Source organism: Malurus melanocephalus, unplaced genomic scaffold (assembly GCF_030028575.1).
Source record: "Malurus melanocephalus ecotype Western Australia unplaced genomic scaffold, MMel_1.1 scaffold_458, whole genome shotgun sequence".
Lineage (NCBI taxonomy): Eukaryota > Metazoa > Chordata > Aves > Passeriformes > Maluridae > Malurus > Malurus melanocephalus.
The window spans coordinates 26,392-44,205 of NW_026623690.1; the positions used below are offsets into that span (position 1 = coordinate 26,392).

Here is a 17,814-nt window from a genome sequence, read left to right on the forward strand (position 1 = left end):
AAAAAAAAACAAGGAAGAAGAAATCTATCAAAGAATACAGGCACAAGAGCAAGGCCTGCCTGATGTACAGAATGGGGTGCAAAAGGAGACTATCCCAGAACCAGACAGCATCCCAAGGTAGCAAGGACAGACAAATCAGGAAAGGTGCTGACACCAAGAAGGTAATATTTGGTCAGGACCACTTGCTGGCTCCTTTTGAGCTGGTGTCCCCCATGGTGGTGTGAGAAGGGACGAGGGTGATGGCATTGCCACCCGCACTGTGGCCACTTCCAGGCTCAGCACTGGCTTAACAACATCCAGTCAGAGGCATGGGATGCAGAAGCAAAAAAAGAACTTTGCTTTCAAACCTAGCCCAGGTTTGTCAGAGTGTTTGGACAGTGGTTTCTCCCTGGAAAGCAGCCCCGAGCATGTGTGTGAATCCCACTAACCCAGCACAGGGTCCTGTCCTGACCTGGCCAAAATCAGACCCTTGCACCACTGACACTGTCCTTCAGAGTACAGTCAAAGCCTGTTAATATTGGGGGAAATGTTCAGGTTCTCATTCTGCTGCTGCTCTGTGGGGGAAGAGGCCTACCTTGGAGGGCAGCCAGTGTGGTGCTGTGCAGCAAYAATAGATTTTACTGACAGCTATTTTGGGAAGGTGTTTTATCCTGTGTATTGTTCCTCCCTTGACCAACACACATGGCTAATGTAGTAACTTGTTCCTTTGATATGTGAACATCCATGGAATTATTTGTAGGCAGACGGTAGRGAAAGATCCATCTGAGCACCGGTGGAACTGTCAATAAGGGTGTTCATCTTGAAGGAGCTATTTCTCTGTAGCCTGATTTAGGTCCATGAAAGTAGCTGCATTCCCATCTGTAACAAASTGCTCTCTTCAAATGTGGCTTTTCAAAATAAAATTATTATTCAAAGCAATGCAGTGTTACATTTTGGGTTCTCAATATATCAAAGTGACTTTTCTCSCTATGAGGAAATATGCTGGATCACTCTGAATTTTCCTAATTGTGCAAGATTTTAAGGGCTGTTTTCAAGGACATGCATCTCTCTAATAACTCATGCTATGCACTCTGTAATAACCCTTCCAATAAAGTGAAAATCAACCTACTGCTCCCTTAGTCACAGATCTTATTTAGAAATCCCCAAATCTTCACCAAGCAGGATCAATAAAACAGAATATCTCCCCTTTTCACTCAAATACRGGAGCTTTTGGAGCTTTAAATGGAAGGAAAGTACGCCCTTCCTTTTGTTCAAACAGCAGATATTACTGCGCTGTTTACAAAGACAGAATCCTGCGTCTGGTTTTCAATATAGATAATCCTTGAATAAATATATTTTTGCCTGTTTGTCAATCACAGAAATGCCAGTGACAAGCTGGGAGACATCCCAGAGCAGGCAGCTTTTCTTTAATTAAATGCCRTGCTCCCTCCCCCAGCCCTGGACAAGCAGCGGGCAGAGTGTAACCCCTGCAGAGCCCCCCCAGTTCCCATGTTCCTGACAGTCTGGGATCCCCCAGTTCCGTGTTCCTGACAGTCTGGAAACACGGCCAGGTGTGCAGGGAAATGTGTCCCCATGTCACAACCACATCACAGCCACCACACGAGTTGTCTATGGCCCCTGCCTGGGACCAACTCGAACAGGGATGATGAAAATGCTGAGGAAGGGGTTTGGAGGCGAACCCATGGGGGTTGCTCAGGTCAGTCAAAGGCTCCCTGCCCTCTGCTGGGTGCTGTGACAGCTGGGGGCTCTTTGCTGGTGTTTCCAGCCCTGGTGAGAGCTGAGGGCTGACACTTGAACCCCTCTGTAACTGAGATGTGCAGAAATCTGCATGGGGCTTCAAAACATCTTGGGGAGCCGTGTCCACCTGCCGTGGATGCTCAGACACTGAAGTGTCTCCTCAGGACCTTTGGAAACCTTGCCCATTAGAAAGCACTCTGATGAATTTCAAATCTTATTTTGATAAGTCTTATTGTAAAATGCCTTTTTTTTTTTTTTTTATTAAGAGCTTTAAGTCTTACCCACTTGGTGTGTTAACCTCCTGTGTCACAGTTTCTATTACCAATATTTCCAGCTATGCTTCACACAACATAAATTGTTATTCAGGGTGGCATGTGCTCAGCAGGACACCTGTGGTGTTCCTATTTATCCGACCATTTAGCTATTATTGGTTTGGAAACTGGAACTAGTGCATTAGTTTTTGATCTGTATTTTAGCAGTGGGTGGTTTATATATGTTTTCTGGAGCATACCTTGTGGTGAAAGATTGAAATTGAACTCTCAGTCACACAGAAAGGGGTTAAGAGAGAGAATTACAAACTGTGTGCACAAATCATCTCTAATTGAAGATCTGGCTGTGTTAATTGATTTTCATTTGCATTAATATGTAGCCTTTGAAGTAGCTTTTCTTAAGAGTTACCTTGTCAGGCTCAGCCTTCTGTTAACAATGGCTCTGGTCGACAGGCTAACACTAAAATAGATCTAAGAATGCCAATTTCCAGCACTGACTTTCAGTCTTGCATTTTTATATGCTACATTTAAATACAGCTTAATGTGCTCAGCTCATTTTATAAAATACCTCTTCAGACTCCCACTGCTAAATCCTGAAACTTTGCCTTAAGGCTACACTACCTTGCAATACTTTGAATATTCTCAATAAAGACTCTTTGCTATTCTGTAGTCTGTGGGTCCAAATAATCCACAAACCTTATCCACAGGCCATGGGTGGATTGCTCATGATGTAATGCAAAGTTTGGAAGTCTTTGTTACCATTTGTGTTGTTTTGTAGGTGAGGTATAATTTAGATATTCAAGGTSTTATTTTACTTCTGGGCTTAATGTCACTTTTTTTGGTGAAGTTTGAGGAAGTGGATGACCATTAACCTGGTGGCAAGAAAATACACAATCTTTTAAAGGTGACCTTTTGAAAAGTGGTGGTAAGAAAACACTTCTAAGGCCAGAGCTTATAAAACAAACACTGAATTCTGAGTTTTATGAGCTGTACAAAGACAGTGTTTGTGAGGATTGTTCCCTGCAAATCCTGCACAATGCAGAGTACATTCCTCAGCCTGCATTCTGCAAGGGGACTCCTGGAAAAGGACAGTACCACTGCTCATCCATTTGTGAATAACTTCGTACACTCTTCATGTATGCAGATGCAAGTTTGCTGCACACAAGGCTGGCAAYGCTCCAAAGTAAATACATCAACTCAACACGGAGTGAGCACAACACGCTCTGCCCTGGCTGAAGTGTGCAGTGTTTCCATCCCCTTGCTGAGGTCCATTGAGGAAGAAGGTTTGGGGAGGAGTAGAGCAATGCAGAACTCTCTCCTGGGACACTCAGATAACAACTAATTTTTGGAATAAATCATAGCATTGAATGCTTGCACCAAGATCCTCAAAATAATTTGCACACATGGTATCAGAGGTGGAGTGGTGACATTGGGATCTGGGAGCAGCTGTTCTTGCCGTGGCTCTGCTGTGCTGTGGGGTGCCCTGGTGGCCTCCTCCCTGTGCTCCCAGCACCATTCTCCAACCAACCACTGGCAAGAGCAAGCACCAAACCTTTCTGAGCAGCCACACTGGGCAGAACACCCTGCTATTTTGGGATGGTTGACACTGGGAGAAATAATTTCTCTAAGTTTCTGAATGGAAGGAGAAGAAACCCAGGTGTTGGTGATGAGACAGATAAACTTGCTGAGCTCAGAGCAGGGAACGGGAGACTTTATATGGAAGGGAGGAGTGTGTGTTGTTAAATCTGAATTATGGTGGGCCTAGAGGGTGAACCACAGGAGAAGGAGACCGGCCTGAAGCTCAGACCATGTTTCTGTAAGTCAGAGGACAAAGTGAATGGAAGGCAAGGTGGTTTCTCTACTCTGATAGACTCTGAATTTCCCTTATAAGTCTGTCCAGAGGGGTGTCTGATTTAAGAGATGGGCACATGTGTGTGATATTTTGTCCAGACTTTCATATTTCTTCTGCTGTAGGAGTAAAAAACAGAGGCACATGGAAATTCTGATTTTATGTGTGCAATCATGTGAYGGTGTGAACTGCCACCTGCAAATCTGGCACACAATTTTCCTCCAAACATTTGTCTGCTCCCAAACAGCAACAGCAGAGACTTCCATCAGCAGCAGCATTAACCTTGCACTGACCTTGTAATAAACAAGGTATGAGCAAGCCCTGCGTCCAGCTTAGTGTGAGWCTGGGAGGTGAAAAGAGCTTTAATTTGGCCCATTGTATGAATTTTGCTGCCACCAAAAGCCGAAATTCTCTTAGGGCTGTAATGTCTCTGTCAACATAAAGGTTTTAACATAGGTTATGATTAGCATCAAGAAAATGTTAAATGACATAAATTTTCCCCCAAACAGATTATTATTTTCAAAATATTTTCTCCAGTGTTATTGCTGCTTTTTCGCAAACATATGCAAAGTACGTTATGGAGGAGAATGAAGGGCAAAAGGTGTTARTGAAATTAATGAACTATGGGCTAAAAAATGTGGTTTAATCCTAAATCCTATGGCACTGAAAGCCTGAAGTCACTGCAGCTGCACTGTGAGGCTCGCAGGAGCTGTGAGTGTAAAAGCTGACACTCTCTTAGGGTGGGTTATTTGGGGATTCACAGACCCCGAACTTTAAATTTACACATATAAATGCATAGGTTTTAAAGCCAGAAGGAACCACCGAGATCTAGTGTGACCTCCTTTATGATGAARCAGAATTTCACCTCATAATTCCCTGCCTGAGCCAAATAAAATGACTATTCATACCAGAAGAGCTTGTGCTTTAATTCAGTGAGGGAACAGGTATGATACCAAGGTGTTTATCCTGAAATCTCAACAAAGCCACAGAGCCCAAATAATGCATACCAAGCATCAAATTCTCTCAAACTCACTGTGATAGTAATAAAAATAGCTAAATGTCTCTGAATAACAAATAAATCTGATTAAACCGCTCTCTGCTTATAGCTTTCCTGTGAGCAAGAAAGAATATAAATCGTTAGATACATGATTTATAGAATATTATTCGCTTTTCTCAGTAACTCTGTGTGTTCTTGGGTCTTTGATATTCTGATAGCAACGTCCTCTGCAAATAATGCAAAATGATGTATATTTTAGCAGCTACTGGCTAGATTCTCAAGAGGAAACATTCTCTAATAGCACAGTGCTCCTGAGGGACTTTTACAAGCAATAAAACCCAAAGTATACAAGACAGATTTTTTTTGTCAGATCTTGCTTATACAAACATGAATTTCAGCTTCAGAGATCTCTCTTCTCACTGCAAGACAAGCCCAGATAATGTGGAACCAGGTTCCTGCATCCTGCAGACATTTAAAGAGTCACTGCCTCTGTGCTAGGGCAAATATTTGGAGTCTGAAATGTGGCACCATCCACTGATCTGTTCAGTGGGGCAGGAGAGRGGAAGGACCCTCACAGCAATCTCCTTTTTCTCTGCTTTCCTACCTTTCCTACTTTCTGTGAGGGGAAGAAAGCAGAAAATGGTCCTAAACGTGATGAAACMTTTGATTTCTCCCCCTTACACCTGAACATAATAATGATAAAAAAAATCATCATAGATGACACTTAATGTGGTAAACTGAAATTTGGGATAAAGTATAATGCAGATGTCATATCCCCTTTTCTCAGCCTCTTTTTTAAATGCACCCTACTGGTGAGAGTAAAAATTTGCTGTTTAAAGCAGGCAATAATGATTGCTGATTTTTTTTAATCTAGGAAAACCCCAAGATCATTTGAATTACATTGCAAATAAATAATAAAAGTTGCAGTTTCTCATCCAATATTGAAATAATACTGTCAATGATGAGAGCTGCAAGATATTTTWTTTAATCTTGGACAAACTTTGCCGTAGATTCTTTTTTTTCTTCMCAGGCTTTAATGCTGTTTAGATGTGTGTCAACAATGAAAGCATTCACTGGAAGTGCTCAGCAGATGTGCTTGGAGAAAACCCAGCTCCTGAGACTGTGCATTACTGTCAACATCCCCATCAACAGGAAATGTAATGGTGTTTGCAAAGCTGATATTTAATTCACTGGCTAATGACATTCAAAACCACAGAGAGTGCAATATTTCTATTTTTGAACTTAAATTTGTTTCATTTTTTTGAGTCCATATTAATCTGAATTTAGAAAACTGAACTGCATCTACAAACAGTGCAGGAGATCCACTGAATACAGTTTGGGTTTTCTGTTGTCCCCTTATGAATAAATGAAAATATTACAGCAGAATTTGCTCTTTATCCTTCATGCAAGCACAAAAGTTGTGATGATTACAYTTAGCAGAGGCTGGATTTTGTGAGACTGGTAGTGTTTCCATTTGCTCATTCACTTTTACCTTTTTGTGACAAAATAGCAGTCTTTTCTAAGCCAAACAGACTAATTTAGCTTTGGTAGATCATCCTGTTAAAGCTAAGAGCAGAATTTATGCATCTGGATTAAACAAAATTTTTATTATTTTTTTGGAAAGATTATGTTTATGTTGGCCTTTAATATTTGGGCCAAATTCTTGACTGATGTAATTTAACTGAGTTCTTAGGCATGGTATTCCAGCAGAGAATTTGATCACAGCATTTATGTTTTTATAGCTATATTGATGTTTTTTATATGTAGAGCTGCCTCTATGGATAATGTACATTAYAGATATGAAAATAATTGTGAATATAAATATACATACATGTATAAATCCATACTAATAGTGCAAAAAATGTGCAACCAAGCGCACAAACTTTGATTTTGGTTTGTGTTAGCCAACACTTATTATTAGTTAACATCTTAAACTGAGAAGGGTGAATGTGTTTACATTTGATTTCTCACCAGGGAATAATTATGAAATATTCATTACATGGAAATTATTCTACACAAATATATGTTGTATTTACAGGACAGAGCAGAAACCCACAAAAGGGACTGTGACCTGAGAATTCTTCAATGACATTCAAAAATGTAGAGATRTTCCTGGTGGATTTTAGGGCACTTTATTCAATTGGGTGCAGATGAGCTAAGTTTATCTGTACAATTGCTGGTTTGCAAGTTTTGGGGTAAATGATCTGAGAACAGCAGAGTGGATTTATTTTGTTTGCACAGTGAAATTCTAGTGGCAAAAAAATCTGCAAAGACAGTTTATATTTTTGTCACACTGTAATAAGCRACTAACGACCCACAGAGAATTTGGGAAAATGTCCTATTTACATTCCCTCCTATTTCTATGGGCTGCTTTTGCATACAAAGGAGGGCTYTGTTTCACGGGGCTTGTCAGCACCTGCTGGCTGCTTCCCACCGCTCACCAAAACCCTCTGTGGCACAGAGCTTCCCCATGAAAAGGCTTCTGGTGTGAGTAYCCACCACGTACCTGGCGATTTTGTCAGTGCAGGACATGGTGATGAGCTGCTCTCCCAGCAGGACGCCGTCCCACGTCTGCGCCGCGTTGTGACACCGCACAGGGATGGTTCCTTCTCCAGACTCAATCTTTGTCCGCAGGTGCCCGCGGTATTTCCTCACTATGTGCTTGCTGCTGTTCACTRGGCAAAATAAACACAGGAATGACAATGATTGAATGCTTTTTGAAAGGGCCTGAGAGGCTGTATTGATGCCATACCTTGCATTTGCAGAACCACCTGTGGAGGTCCTTTAAATCGGATGCAAAATGGGATGAGGTAACAGCCCAAGAAAGCAGCACAGTGCAGAAAAGAAGGTGCTCCTAGCATGGTTGTCTTTTTACATCAATCAAAGCTTGCACAAAGCACACACAGAGCTCATGTTTCCCTACTATTTCTCTTATACATTTAAAAAAAAGAGAGGTGCTCTGTTTTATAAAGAACCAGTACAATTTCTTGTTTTAGGATTGAGATGCGATGGAGAAGGATTTGAAAAAGCTTGGTTCAATGAGTGTCATCACAGCCTCAGCTGCAYGATGCAGACCAGTCCAATACTCTACTGTGATTTTCAGTGACATTTTCTGAATAATTTCGGAACTGAGGTTTTGATTTGTTGCCACAAAATTTCACTGAAAATTCTGAAAAGCTAAAGGTTTATACTYTGGATCAAAGGCAAATCAAAACTTGCTAGTTGTTCTTTGCTGGCTGAAATTTCTCCTGCAGTCTCCCTGAAGTGAGGTACCCTCCTGCCTTGTGTCATAYCAAGATCTTTTATCACTTCTGTGATAAAATATTATAGATTTGAGTGCAAGGCAGATGCCTCTGGGGTGGCAGAGGGCAAGGAGCTAAAGCACTTGTCCTGAGCCACGATGAACTGAGTCCTGCAGTTATGCAGTAAATACAGAACATAATGACATTTCAAAAGCACTTCACCTTTATTTTTATGAAAAGAGAAGAACTGAAGTTCATTACCAAAATCACTCTTACGCTCTTTACACTGTTACTTTTCCCCTGGGTATTTTGGTAGTAAAAGAACAAGAAGGAGCAGCAAGGAAATCCTCTGGATCTGCTCATTGCCTCACCCTTGGAGGGTTTCCCTGGAGGTCACCTTCTCCCTGCAGCAGAACTTTCACACTTTCCCTCTAGCCTAAAGAAAAATAATGAAAGACAGCACATGATGTCCTCTGCATCCAAGGAAAAGGAGCCCTGCATTTACAGACAGGAGGCTTAAGCCCATGTTGCCAGCTGTCCTGTGCATTTTTCCATTCCAGCTCCTCATCTGGACCAGAAAGATTCTCTTGTGAAGCTGATGCTCCTCAGTCCTCAGTGGGCTGCGGGGCTGCCTGTGCTCCTGCCATGGAGCAGCACCAGAGTGTGAGATGTTGTGGGGCTGATGGAACCTCTGGCTGTGAGCAGCTGGCTCTGCACGATCCCCAGCGCTGGTGGAAGCAATGGATTGACTGGCTGCTGCCAAGGGATGGTTTGCAAAAAGGGAGTGGAATAATAAATTCCTTTGGCCACTGGGAATAGCAGAGGCAGCAATCAYGTGTAGAACAGCAAAGTCAGCTGTGACCTGCCAGCAGATGGGTGGCTGGGTCACAGCAATCATTGCCTCTTCTYTCCAGTCCTGCTTTTTTAGGATTTGAGATGGGTGTGTTGCCAGCAGTGGGTTGGACCAGGTATCAAATGGATTGCTYGGCCATGATCAAAACCAGTTTTCACCCAGACTCAGTCTCTGTTATACCCAAAATGCTGTTTGCAGATACTGTTACAGAATTGCTGCTATAGGATATGAGCTTGGGGAGGAGAGGTTATTGCACTGCCAYCCCCACCAGCAGCACATCCCAGTTGTCAGCACCTCACAAATCAAGGCACTGCAGTGACCACCAGACTTGGARTATTGTGGCTTTYCGAACTKGAGTTCTGGGGGAAACTGRGAACTGCCAAAGGAGAACTCAAAARTTCAATTAGCAAAAATGCCAAAGTCTCAGAAATGTCTCAGATCCCTCTGCTCTCAATTTCACTGGTTGWGCCAACACTGTCAGGAAACCATTTCCATGACCGTGTGCTGATCCCTTGTACATCCCTCTTGTCTGGGATGCTAAATGCAGTATCATTCAGAGGATGCTCTTTGGACAGTATTAGCTATCTGGGAACTGGTCCATATTTTTCTTGGGACTCTGTGGGGAAACATTTTTTAACAGCCTGAAACAGTAGTGAGCAGCATTTCTCATTATTAAACCACAGAGTCGTGGGAAAGGTACCATGAAATTTGGACAACAAAAGTAGAAAGTGATCACTTCTGCTTAGCCAACACATCCAGCTGAACAACAGTGAGAAATGTCTACCAGAACCACTTTGCCTTTGTCTGCACAAGCTGAGAGCTGATGGCACAGCAGAGCGAGATCTCTGCCAGGGAAGCAGTGAAGAGTGACTCAAGAGGCTATTGCTGCTTGGGCTGGTGRAAAGTTTGACTTCAAGCAAATCAGTTCTCTTTCCCTAAGCTTTCCCACAGGTATAATGAAGATAATGATRCTTCCTTCTTATGCAAATTGATTTAAAGGTACTGCTCAACAGCTATTTATGAAAAACARAGGCTATCCTTCCAGGAAAGATCTACCACGGGAGTCCACCTGCTGGAAATCCCTCAGGATAAAATGATTTTTTCAACTTTTAAGAATATTTTCTCTTGTTACATCTTTCCCATGTCTCTAAATTCTTCTCTGTCTCAGCTCCTGCCCAGAGGACAGCCTCAGTCTCAGCTGTCTCAGCTCCTGCCACCCCTGTAGGTGCCTTGATCTCCCAGATTACTCTGTTTTTCAGTCAATTCCATGTGTTGATACACCCACATTTCCCATACATGCAGAGACATGTAACTGCTAGGGAATTTCAGTGACTGCAGTAGGAGACGAGCAGCCCATCATTCATGTGGCTTTGATTTCAMTATAAAAATGTAACCTCAGTGAGGGGCAAGCATCCCACACTATGCTGACAGAGGTAAGGAATGAGTTCAGAGGAAAAACAGCAGCAGGATTGCAAACAGCTGTTTTGAGCACTTGGGGAATTTAAAGCCTAGGCCAACAATTTTTGGGGAAAGGGATCCGAAAGACTTCTGTGAGTTTGGGGATCTGCTTATTTAAATTGTCATTTGCCTGTCTGATCTTCTCAGGACTGAAGGAAGCACAAAGGCCAGAGTACTCTGTGTCTGGTTGTTCTCACAGCATCTCCACCCTGGACTGCAAGTCCCAGAAACTGAACAATGAAGTTTCTAGAAGCATTTAGGCAGTGTGTGTAAGTGCACTGATAATCTCAGTTTCTGAATGCTCGTACTGACCCAGCCTGTGTCCAGCTTTGCTCTCCATCACGTGTGCCCTGCCCGGGGTGCAGCAAGCAGCCGGCGCTGGCTGATAGGATGCAGGAATCTGTGGCCAGTGGACCTCACCCCAGGACACGCTCCCACAGCTCTGATAAGGGGCTTTAGCAGCTCAGCTGCTGTTAAATTCAGTGAACAGGTGTGACTCAGACCTTGTGTGTGCTGCCTGTCTCAGGCTGCTCACATTGCTGGGGTAGTTGGGACACATGCTCCTAAAGATCCTCCATGGCATTTATATAAAATACTTATAACCCAAAGCTCTGAATGCTTTCAGGTTGCCAATGATTAAATCAATCCAAATCTGCAACTGGAACACACTGAGTTCTTTTTGAGCACGTCATTAAGTAGCACAGGAAGATATATAAACAAAGGAAAAGATGAGGCTCTGTGAGTTTTGTACTGAAGCTGCAGACAAACTCCAGCACATAAGCTACTTGTCAGCAGTAAAAAACGTGGTCCACAGCCTGCTACGGATCATTTTACAGCAGTCTCAGAAATATATTTATTTATGCATTTTAAAGTCACAAACTGCAGCCTACTGCTGTTCCACTGTTCAATATGATCAAAACATCAGTGACTATAAGCATTTCTGATCTTTGCTGTGCTGRTTCTCCAACTGCTTAATCTCAGCTAATTGCAGGGGAGAAGGCRTCTGTGGGTGCCACTTCAACCAGAACAAAATGTCAATTCAAACCAGAATTGGAAAGGACAAATTTAAAAATCGTTTGGAGTGGATTTATGATGTGTGCTACACTCAGATGTGGAAATTACTCCTGAGAGTTCCTAAGATAAAAAGGTGCTGGATTAATTACTGGATTAGAAATGTGCCCAGACAGGTGCCTTGTATTTAAAATCAGTGAAACTCTCTGATTTCAAGGCTCACCCCCTTATTTTTATATTTGCTCCAGGACCAGTTCTAGCTCACATGGCAATGAAAAAAGCCACTCCATATTTATTATTTAGTTAAAGAGTGAAGAGAAAAYGGATGGTGATTAAACAGAATGGCACGAGTAAGGCTCTGTCTGAAATTTTGCATGACTGCCTCAGCGGTTCATTTTCTGTTTTCCTGGTTCAGTGGAGGCTGCTCTCTCTTCAGGAAGGAAGAAATAAAACAGCCTATCTTGCATTTTTTTCCCAGTGCTGGACCCTCCACTCCTCAGCACGGTTTATAAAGTTTCCTTGGAGCAGTTTGAGACAAAAGGGTGGAAAGAGGAGTGTTAGCATCTGCCTGCCTTTTGTTTTTCATGGTTATTATAGCTGCACTTTCATYAACCAGATGCTGAATAAATGTACAKTATTACCATTTCTGGAAGTGCTGAAGTGACAATCACAGCACAGGGAATGGTTTGGATGTGCCCAACCTGACAATATCCATGACCTGATAAATGACATTACCTTTGGCATATTATTCTTTCTCCTTTTCATTAACCTTCAAATAACAATTTTCACTCTTTCTACTTCTTCCATAATTTTTCATCTGCCAGTAGTTTCTAGTGACGTACTGACAAGATGTGAAAGCAGAGTCAATTTGCCCATCCATAGATTATCAATATGTGGCATTCAGTACAAAAGAAGTGAAGAGAAAAAACTTGGAGTTTGAAAGCATAGAAAGGAAGATCAGAAAGGAAGTGATTGCATTGTTTTTCTATCTGCTTTAATTACCTATTAATAAAGTTATTATTTTTTGATTGAATCATGGTATTGGAGACAGTAACTGTCAGAAGGATGCATATTAAAGTTTATCMATGAGTGTTTTAATGAAAACCTTTCATTTTGGTCCACCAAAATGCCTCGGTATATGATTACTGAGGGGACAAATTTCATCTGTTCAGATAACACAGCACTTTTACACTGAGTTTTTATTATTTTTGTAGGTTAATATGAAAACTCGTGATTGGGAGAGGTCCCAAAATACCTTTATTGAACATAGAGCGAAGAATGGCACTCTAACACATGTAAAACATTTTACAATCAGACTAATTTCTAAGTAAGCCACGGACTCTCAGCAGGCTTTAATACCCTGAGACAAAAAAAGAAAAATCTGAAAAGGCTCAGAGCCTACAAACAGGTTTTCTCTAAARTCTGTCTTCGAGGAATGCTGGGACCAAAATGTGAGCAACTAGTTAAAATTCACTTTAAAACAATTTGTTGGCAGCAAAGTCATGCCCAGCTTCCTKTGAGAGTTACAAAAGACCGTTCCAGGCAAGGAGGAATGAGCAGCAGTGGGTCAGGTGTCAGGTGAGATCCTTTGTGCCACCCACAAACCCAGGCTGCAGACTCCAGCCTGCTCTGGAGTAGAAATGCATGAGTATGTTGAAGCCAAAAGTACAAGATTYTTCAGTGGGATTAAGATTCTGTGCATGTGGCAATCAAGGAAAGTACAACTCAAACACTTCAGGATTATTATTTTTAATTACTAATTGCTCCTCTTATCCTCATGAAATCAGACATGTCCCGCCGTGGCTTGGAAGTGCAGCTGCTCCCACAGAGCAAAGTCTGGAGATCTGGCAGAGGCTGCACTGGTGCTGGGAACTCTGATGGGAGAGGAATTCTGCCTCCAAAGCCTCCATGAGCTGTCAGCAGGCAGAGAGGGYCACCCACTGGTGTCCAGCAATGGCCAGATCTTCTCTGACAGTGTGGGGAGAGGCTGCTGGCTCCCAGGGCAGCAGCTGATCAAAGCCAGTGCCTGGAGGCTGCGTGGGGACAGCGAGATCCGCATCCATCAGACACTGGGGGAACCAGCTATTCACCCTGTCCTAAGCTGGGCATCCCTGTGTCTTTCATTTCTTTTTTTAATGAGAACTGTTTCCTCTTGAAGCTAGGCTTTATCTTTTAAATATACTTTTTGTGAAAAATATACCAACATCACTGGAGTTGCCTATTTGGTGACAATTCTCTCCCCTGCCAGGTTTTAATCCGAAAGTTTACACAAACATAAAGAGAATGTGTTATTCATCATAACCCTCTTTCTTTTATCAACAAAACATGCTGTTATTCATGTGGCTTTGGGATTCTGTTGCTGTTGGCAAATTGAAATCTTCAAGGATGGTTTATGAAAAATGTTGTGAAAGAAGTCAGCAAAATATGAAAACAGAAGATGAACCCCATGAGACAGAAACAAGAGCAATCTGTCAATAATGTCGACAGATTTTCAGCCACACTGTGGTTGGTATGAGTTTAGAGAGGCTRTGGTTCCTGATGCAGCACTAGAAATATTCAAGTTCAGCTTCTGGAGCTGTAGAGTATTATGGTCTCTGRCTGAAGAAATTAAATCTTGATCACYGGGAAATAGTTCYTGTTGGCCTTAAAAATCTATGGATTTTAGTTGCTAAATTATTCTGGAAAATTTTATAATAGTGCTTAGAATATACATTTTTTTCCATCTTAATATTCTGCTCTCAGCATTAATTACCCTTTCTTGGAGCTGTGATTGTTGGATAATTTTTATTCCCATTTTACAGGTATAGAAACAGAAATTACCAGGGTGAGGTGAGTTCCCTAAGACTGGCTACAGAAGGCAGCTCCCAGGATCCTGGTTAGAATTAAATTGTTTGTTACTCATAGAAATGTCTTCAGATTTCTCTCCTAATAMTCTAAGAAACTCCACAGAAGTCTAAGGACTTCCAGAAGTCCCAYAGAGATTTAAACTGGACCTAGAGCTGGCTGATAAAATTTATAAAACACAGTTTATGAGTTTTACCTGTGATTCCCGCTCAGTGGAAGGGTAAATTAGACTAAATTAGATTTGAGTGGGTGTTGTTTCTGCCCACAGAGATTCTTCCCAACTATGGTTTGATATTKTCCACTAAAAAGAGCCCTTGTGCCYTATTTAGGTGTGTATCTGTAGTAGGCTATGGGATGTTGGGGTGGAATGGGGGAACTTCCAGGAGCCTGTGGTCTTTTTTCCCTGCTGCAGAGAGGTTCTGAGATCCTCAGACACCAGTACTCCTTGGGCTGGACAAATGTGGGCAACAAGGAAATTTTTCTTGGTGAAAATTTCTAGTGCTGTTCTGAAAACTTCTCAGGCATGGTCTTTTGCTGATTAATGTAGCCTTTTTATCACATCTGAACATTGCATCCAAATGSAGTGTTTTACAAAGCAGCAAAACCCATAACAAAGCAGAATCAATRAATACAGTGCAATGCCCCTCGGCAATTCAAGCATTCTGTTAAAATTAGAATCTGATTATAGCTGTGGAAACCTGTTTTCCTGAATCCTAACAAACACATTTTGCTTTACATGAAAGCTTTTCAAAGCTGTGGCCAATACTGGCTCTGAGCAATCCATAGTTTTCAGCATATTCTTTCTCTTTTCCTGGATAGACACACACTGCACTGACATATACTTGTAAAAATCTTATTTTCTACTTTAAACTCCCCCTGAAACAACAAAACTCAAGTAAGCAAAAGCAGCCAAGAATATCACAAGGAGAAGGAATTGGGACATTTTCAATGCATTGTCAAAGAGTTTTTTCATGATGTGTCAGTTATGACAAAGTTTTAAAACAGAGAGTTAAGAAAGGGACCTGTCTGGTTTAGCTGACAGGGAATTCACTGATCCAGGACTTGGGAGACACACGTTCAAGTTTTAATTGATTCTAAGCAGCCTTGAATGAAAAAGCTTACCCTGAACTAGGCATGGGACAAAATGAAATGGAGTTTTTCTATCCCTTTCTACTATGCTGATAACCAGGAGATATGAGAAATATAACATGCAATCCCAGTTTCACACAATTATTTTCTTTTAAAAATTTGCCCAACAAGTTTCAATTTGTTTCAAGCCAGTCAGTTCTTTGAGACTTGAATGTYCAACCAGCCTGCTGGAGATTAATAGTGGAATATAAAAAAATGGCAAATTTTTACAGGTTGATTAATTGCACTGGAAGCTTCAGGACTCCCATGCAGTGAAATGAGAGCCTCTTTCCAAGGTGCATTCTGGGCTCTAGCATGATAATAAAAATATAACCAGGAGTGCTTTCATAGCTCTCCTAAGCCTGGACATCTCTGGTTTGTTTCTCTGGCAAGTTTAGGGGCTAGAGATGACCTTTGGGAATGGCAAAARGTTCAGCATGACAGGCCATGTCAGGCATCAGACATCTCCTTTGGGTCACTAAAAGCAATGAGATTCCCGAACATGAGCACCAGAGCCTCTGGCACTGCTGCTCTCTCTGAGCAATGGGTCCATCTGAGCATCGAGACGCAGCAGCTGCTGCTTCTGCAGCTTTTCCCTCAGGTGCCATCAGAAGAGCTCAGAGCTCACAGCAAAGGGTTTGGGCCAGGTCACCATCTCCATTCTGGTACCCCTGACATGAGTCCTTCCCCCCTTTCCCATCCTCTCCCTTCCCTGCAGCCTTGGATGAGCAGAGAGTGAGTGGGAGAGGCCGGGGGAGGAAAAGCTTCTTGCAGCCCTGGAGATGGCTCCAACCAGTGCTGCAGGTCCTGTGTGGGTGCGTTGGAAGGAGCAGAGGGGCTTCACTCATCTCCAAGAGTTCCCCCACTCCTCACAGGTTTTGTGTCGCTGTCTCTCRCCCACTTCCCCATCACAGCTGAACATCACAGACCCACTCTCCCTCAGACTTTTCCATCCACTCCTGTCCCAGAGTCCCACTGATTCCTCTCAGCCACACTGCCTTCTCCTGAAATCCCTTTCCCCACCTTTCCCAGAAGAAGAAAGCTCCCCCACAGTCCCAGCATGGATTTATTTTAGACCCTGGGAAGAAATCTTTGAACTGTCTGCATGCAGCACCACCTCCAGCCCTGGAAAGATCTGAGCTAAATCAGATCACTGCTCAGACCTGTGGTGCCTGTGGGGACACAGGACCAGCACACTGGGCTGGGCTTTGCTGTCACCTTCACCCACCCTGGCCAGAAGCACACTTCACCTCCCAGCCATGGGTGAAGTGTGTGAGTGATGGAGAGAATTAACCAGAGGGAATTGCCCTTTGACAGTGCCTTTCCTGCCAAGCCAACTTGAGTGAAAGCARTCACACTGAAACATTTCAGCATTTCAGCAGCTTGGCAAGACTGAGTTAGAAAACAGAGCAATTACACACAAACCTAATGCCTGCTGACATCCTGAGCAGGGACACCAGCTCTGGGACAGACCAGCCTCAGTCAGCTGTGGAAAGTCGCTGCATTTCCTCTGTGTTCACTTTGGTAAACKGAGGCTGGGTCAGTGGCACAAGCAGAAGGGGCTGCTGCTTCCACAGAACCTGACCTCAAAGGAGGCTSTGCTCATATCTGAACCCAAACCTTTTGGATAAGACCCAGTCCAGTCTTAATGAAGTGAAAGGATAATTTCCTTCCACCTYCTTTAATACCAATTCCCTAGCCTGTCAAGTAATGCAAGAGCCTCTTGCTGTATGTGCAATTTCTGCAGCATCCTTTATATGACAAAGCAATCTGGGCTGACCACAATAATTCATCCAGTGCCAGGATTATTTCTCCTGAGGCAATATTCAGCACTACAGCCTACAGTGGTGYATGCATTTTTTGTTTCCTTTTACTTCTGGACATGGTTCTCTATGATAATTTTGTTCGGAGATCCCCCAAGGTATTGTTCTGCTCAGTCACATGAAAAATAGGAAAATAATGCACCTTCATCCCAGTTCCACAGACGGGCTATTCATCAGCATAAAATCAACTTTACAGCCTAAGAGGAAGCTGCTCCATGAACTAAACAGCTAMGAATTTCCAAGATGGTTTCCTAGGCTGCATCAGGCCAGCAGTCGTGATGGAGATGCGATACCTGGGAGCACTTGTGTGATGGAAACAAATAATAAAATAATCCTCAAGTCGCAGGGATTACCTATGGCTACCCTCAATTTTCGTAACTGGAAAATATATCACTTTRTTAGAACCTGAATCTTCTTGTAGTTCCAGATATCTGATTTATTTTCAGATCACTGGGTTATTTAGATGGTTCTTCTTAAAGTTCTTTCCCCTACTCAAAAGAACAGAWTTTGTMCATTTAAAAAAACATGGGAYTGGCAAAAGKAAGGCAGGGATTTCATCCSYTTGCACATCCAGAAATGTTCACCAMACCAATGGTTTGGGGA

The 17,814-nt window shown here is 42.6% G+C and overlaps 1 protein-coding gene across 1 annotated transcript in view; it reads right to left on the bottom strand.

Annotated features, from left to right (window-relative positions):
- Positions 1 to 17,814, bottom strand: part of ADARB2 (adenosine deaminase RNA specific B2 (inactive)) — a 294,281-nt gene that overhangs the window by 11,165 nt on the left and 265,302 nt on the right. The window contains exon 7 of the mRNA XM_057380543.1: positions 7,359 to 7,527. Coding sequence (XP_057236526.1) covers positions 7,359 to 7,527 — 169 coding nt within the window. The remainder of the gene's footprint in view (positions 1 to 7,358; positions 7,528 to 17,814) is intronic.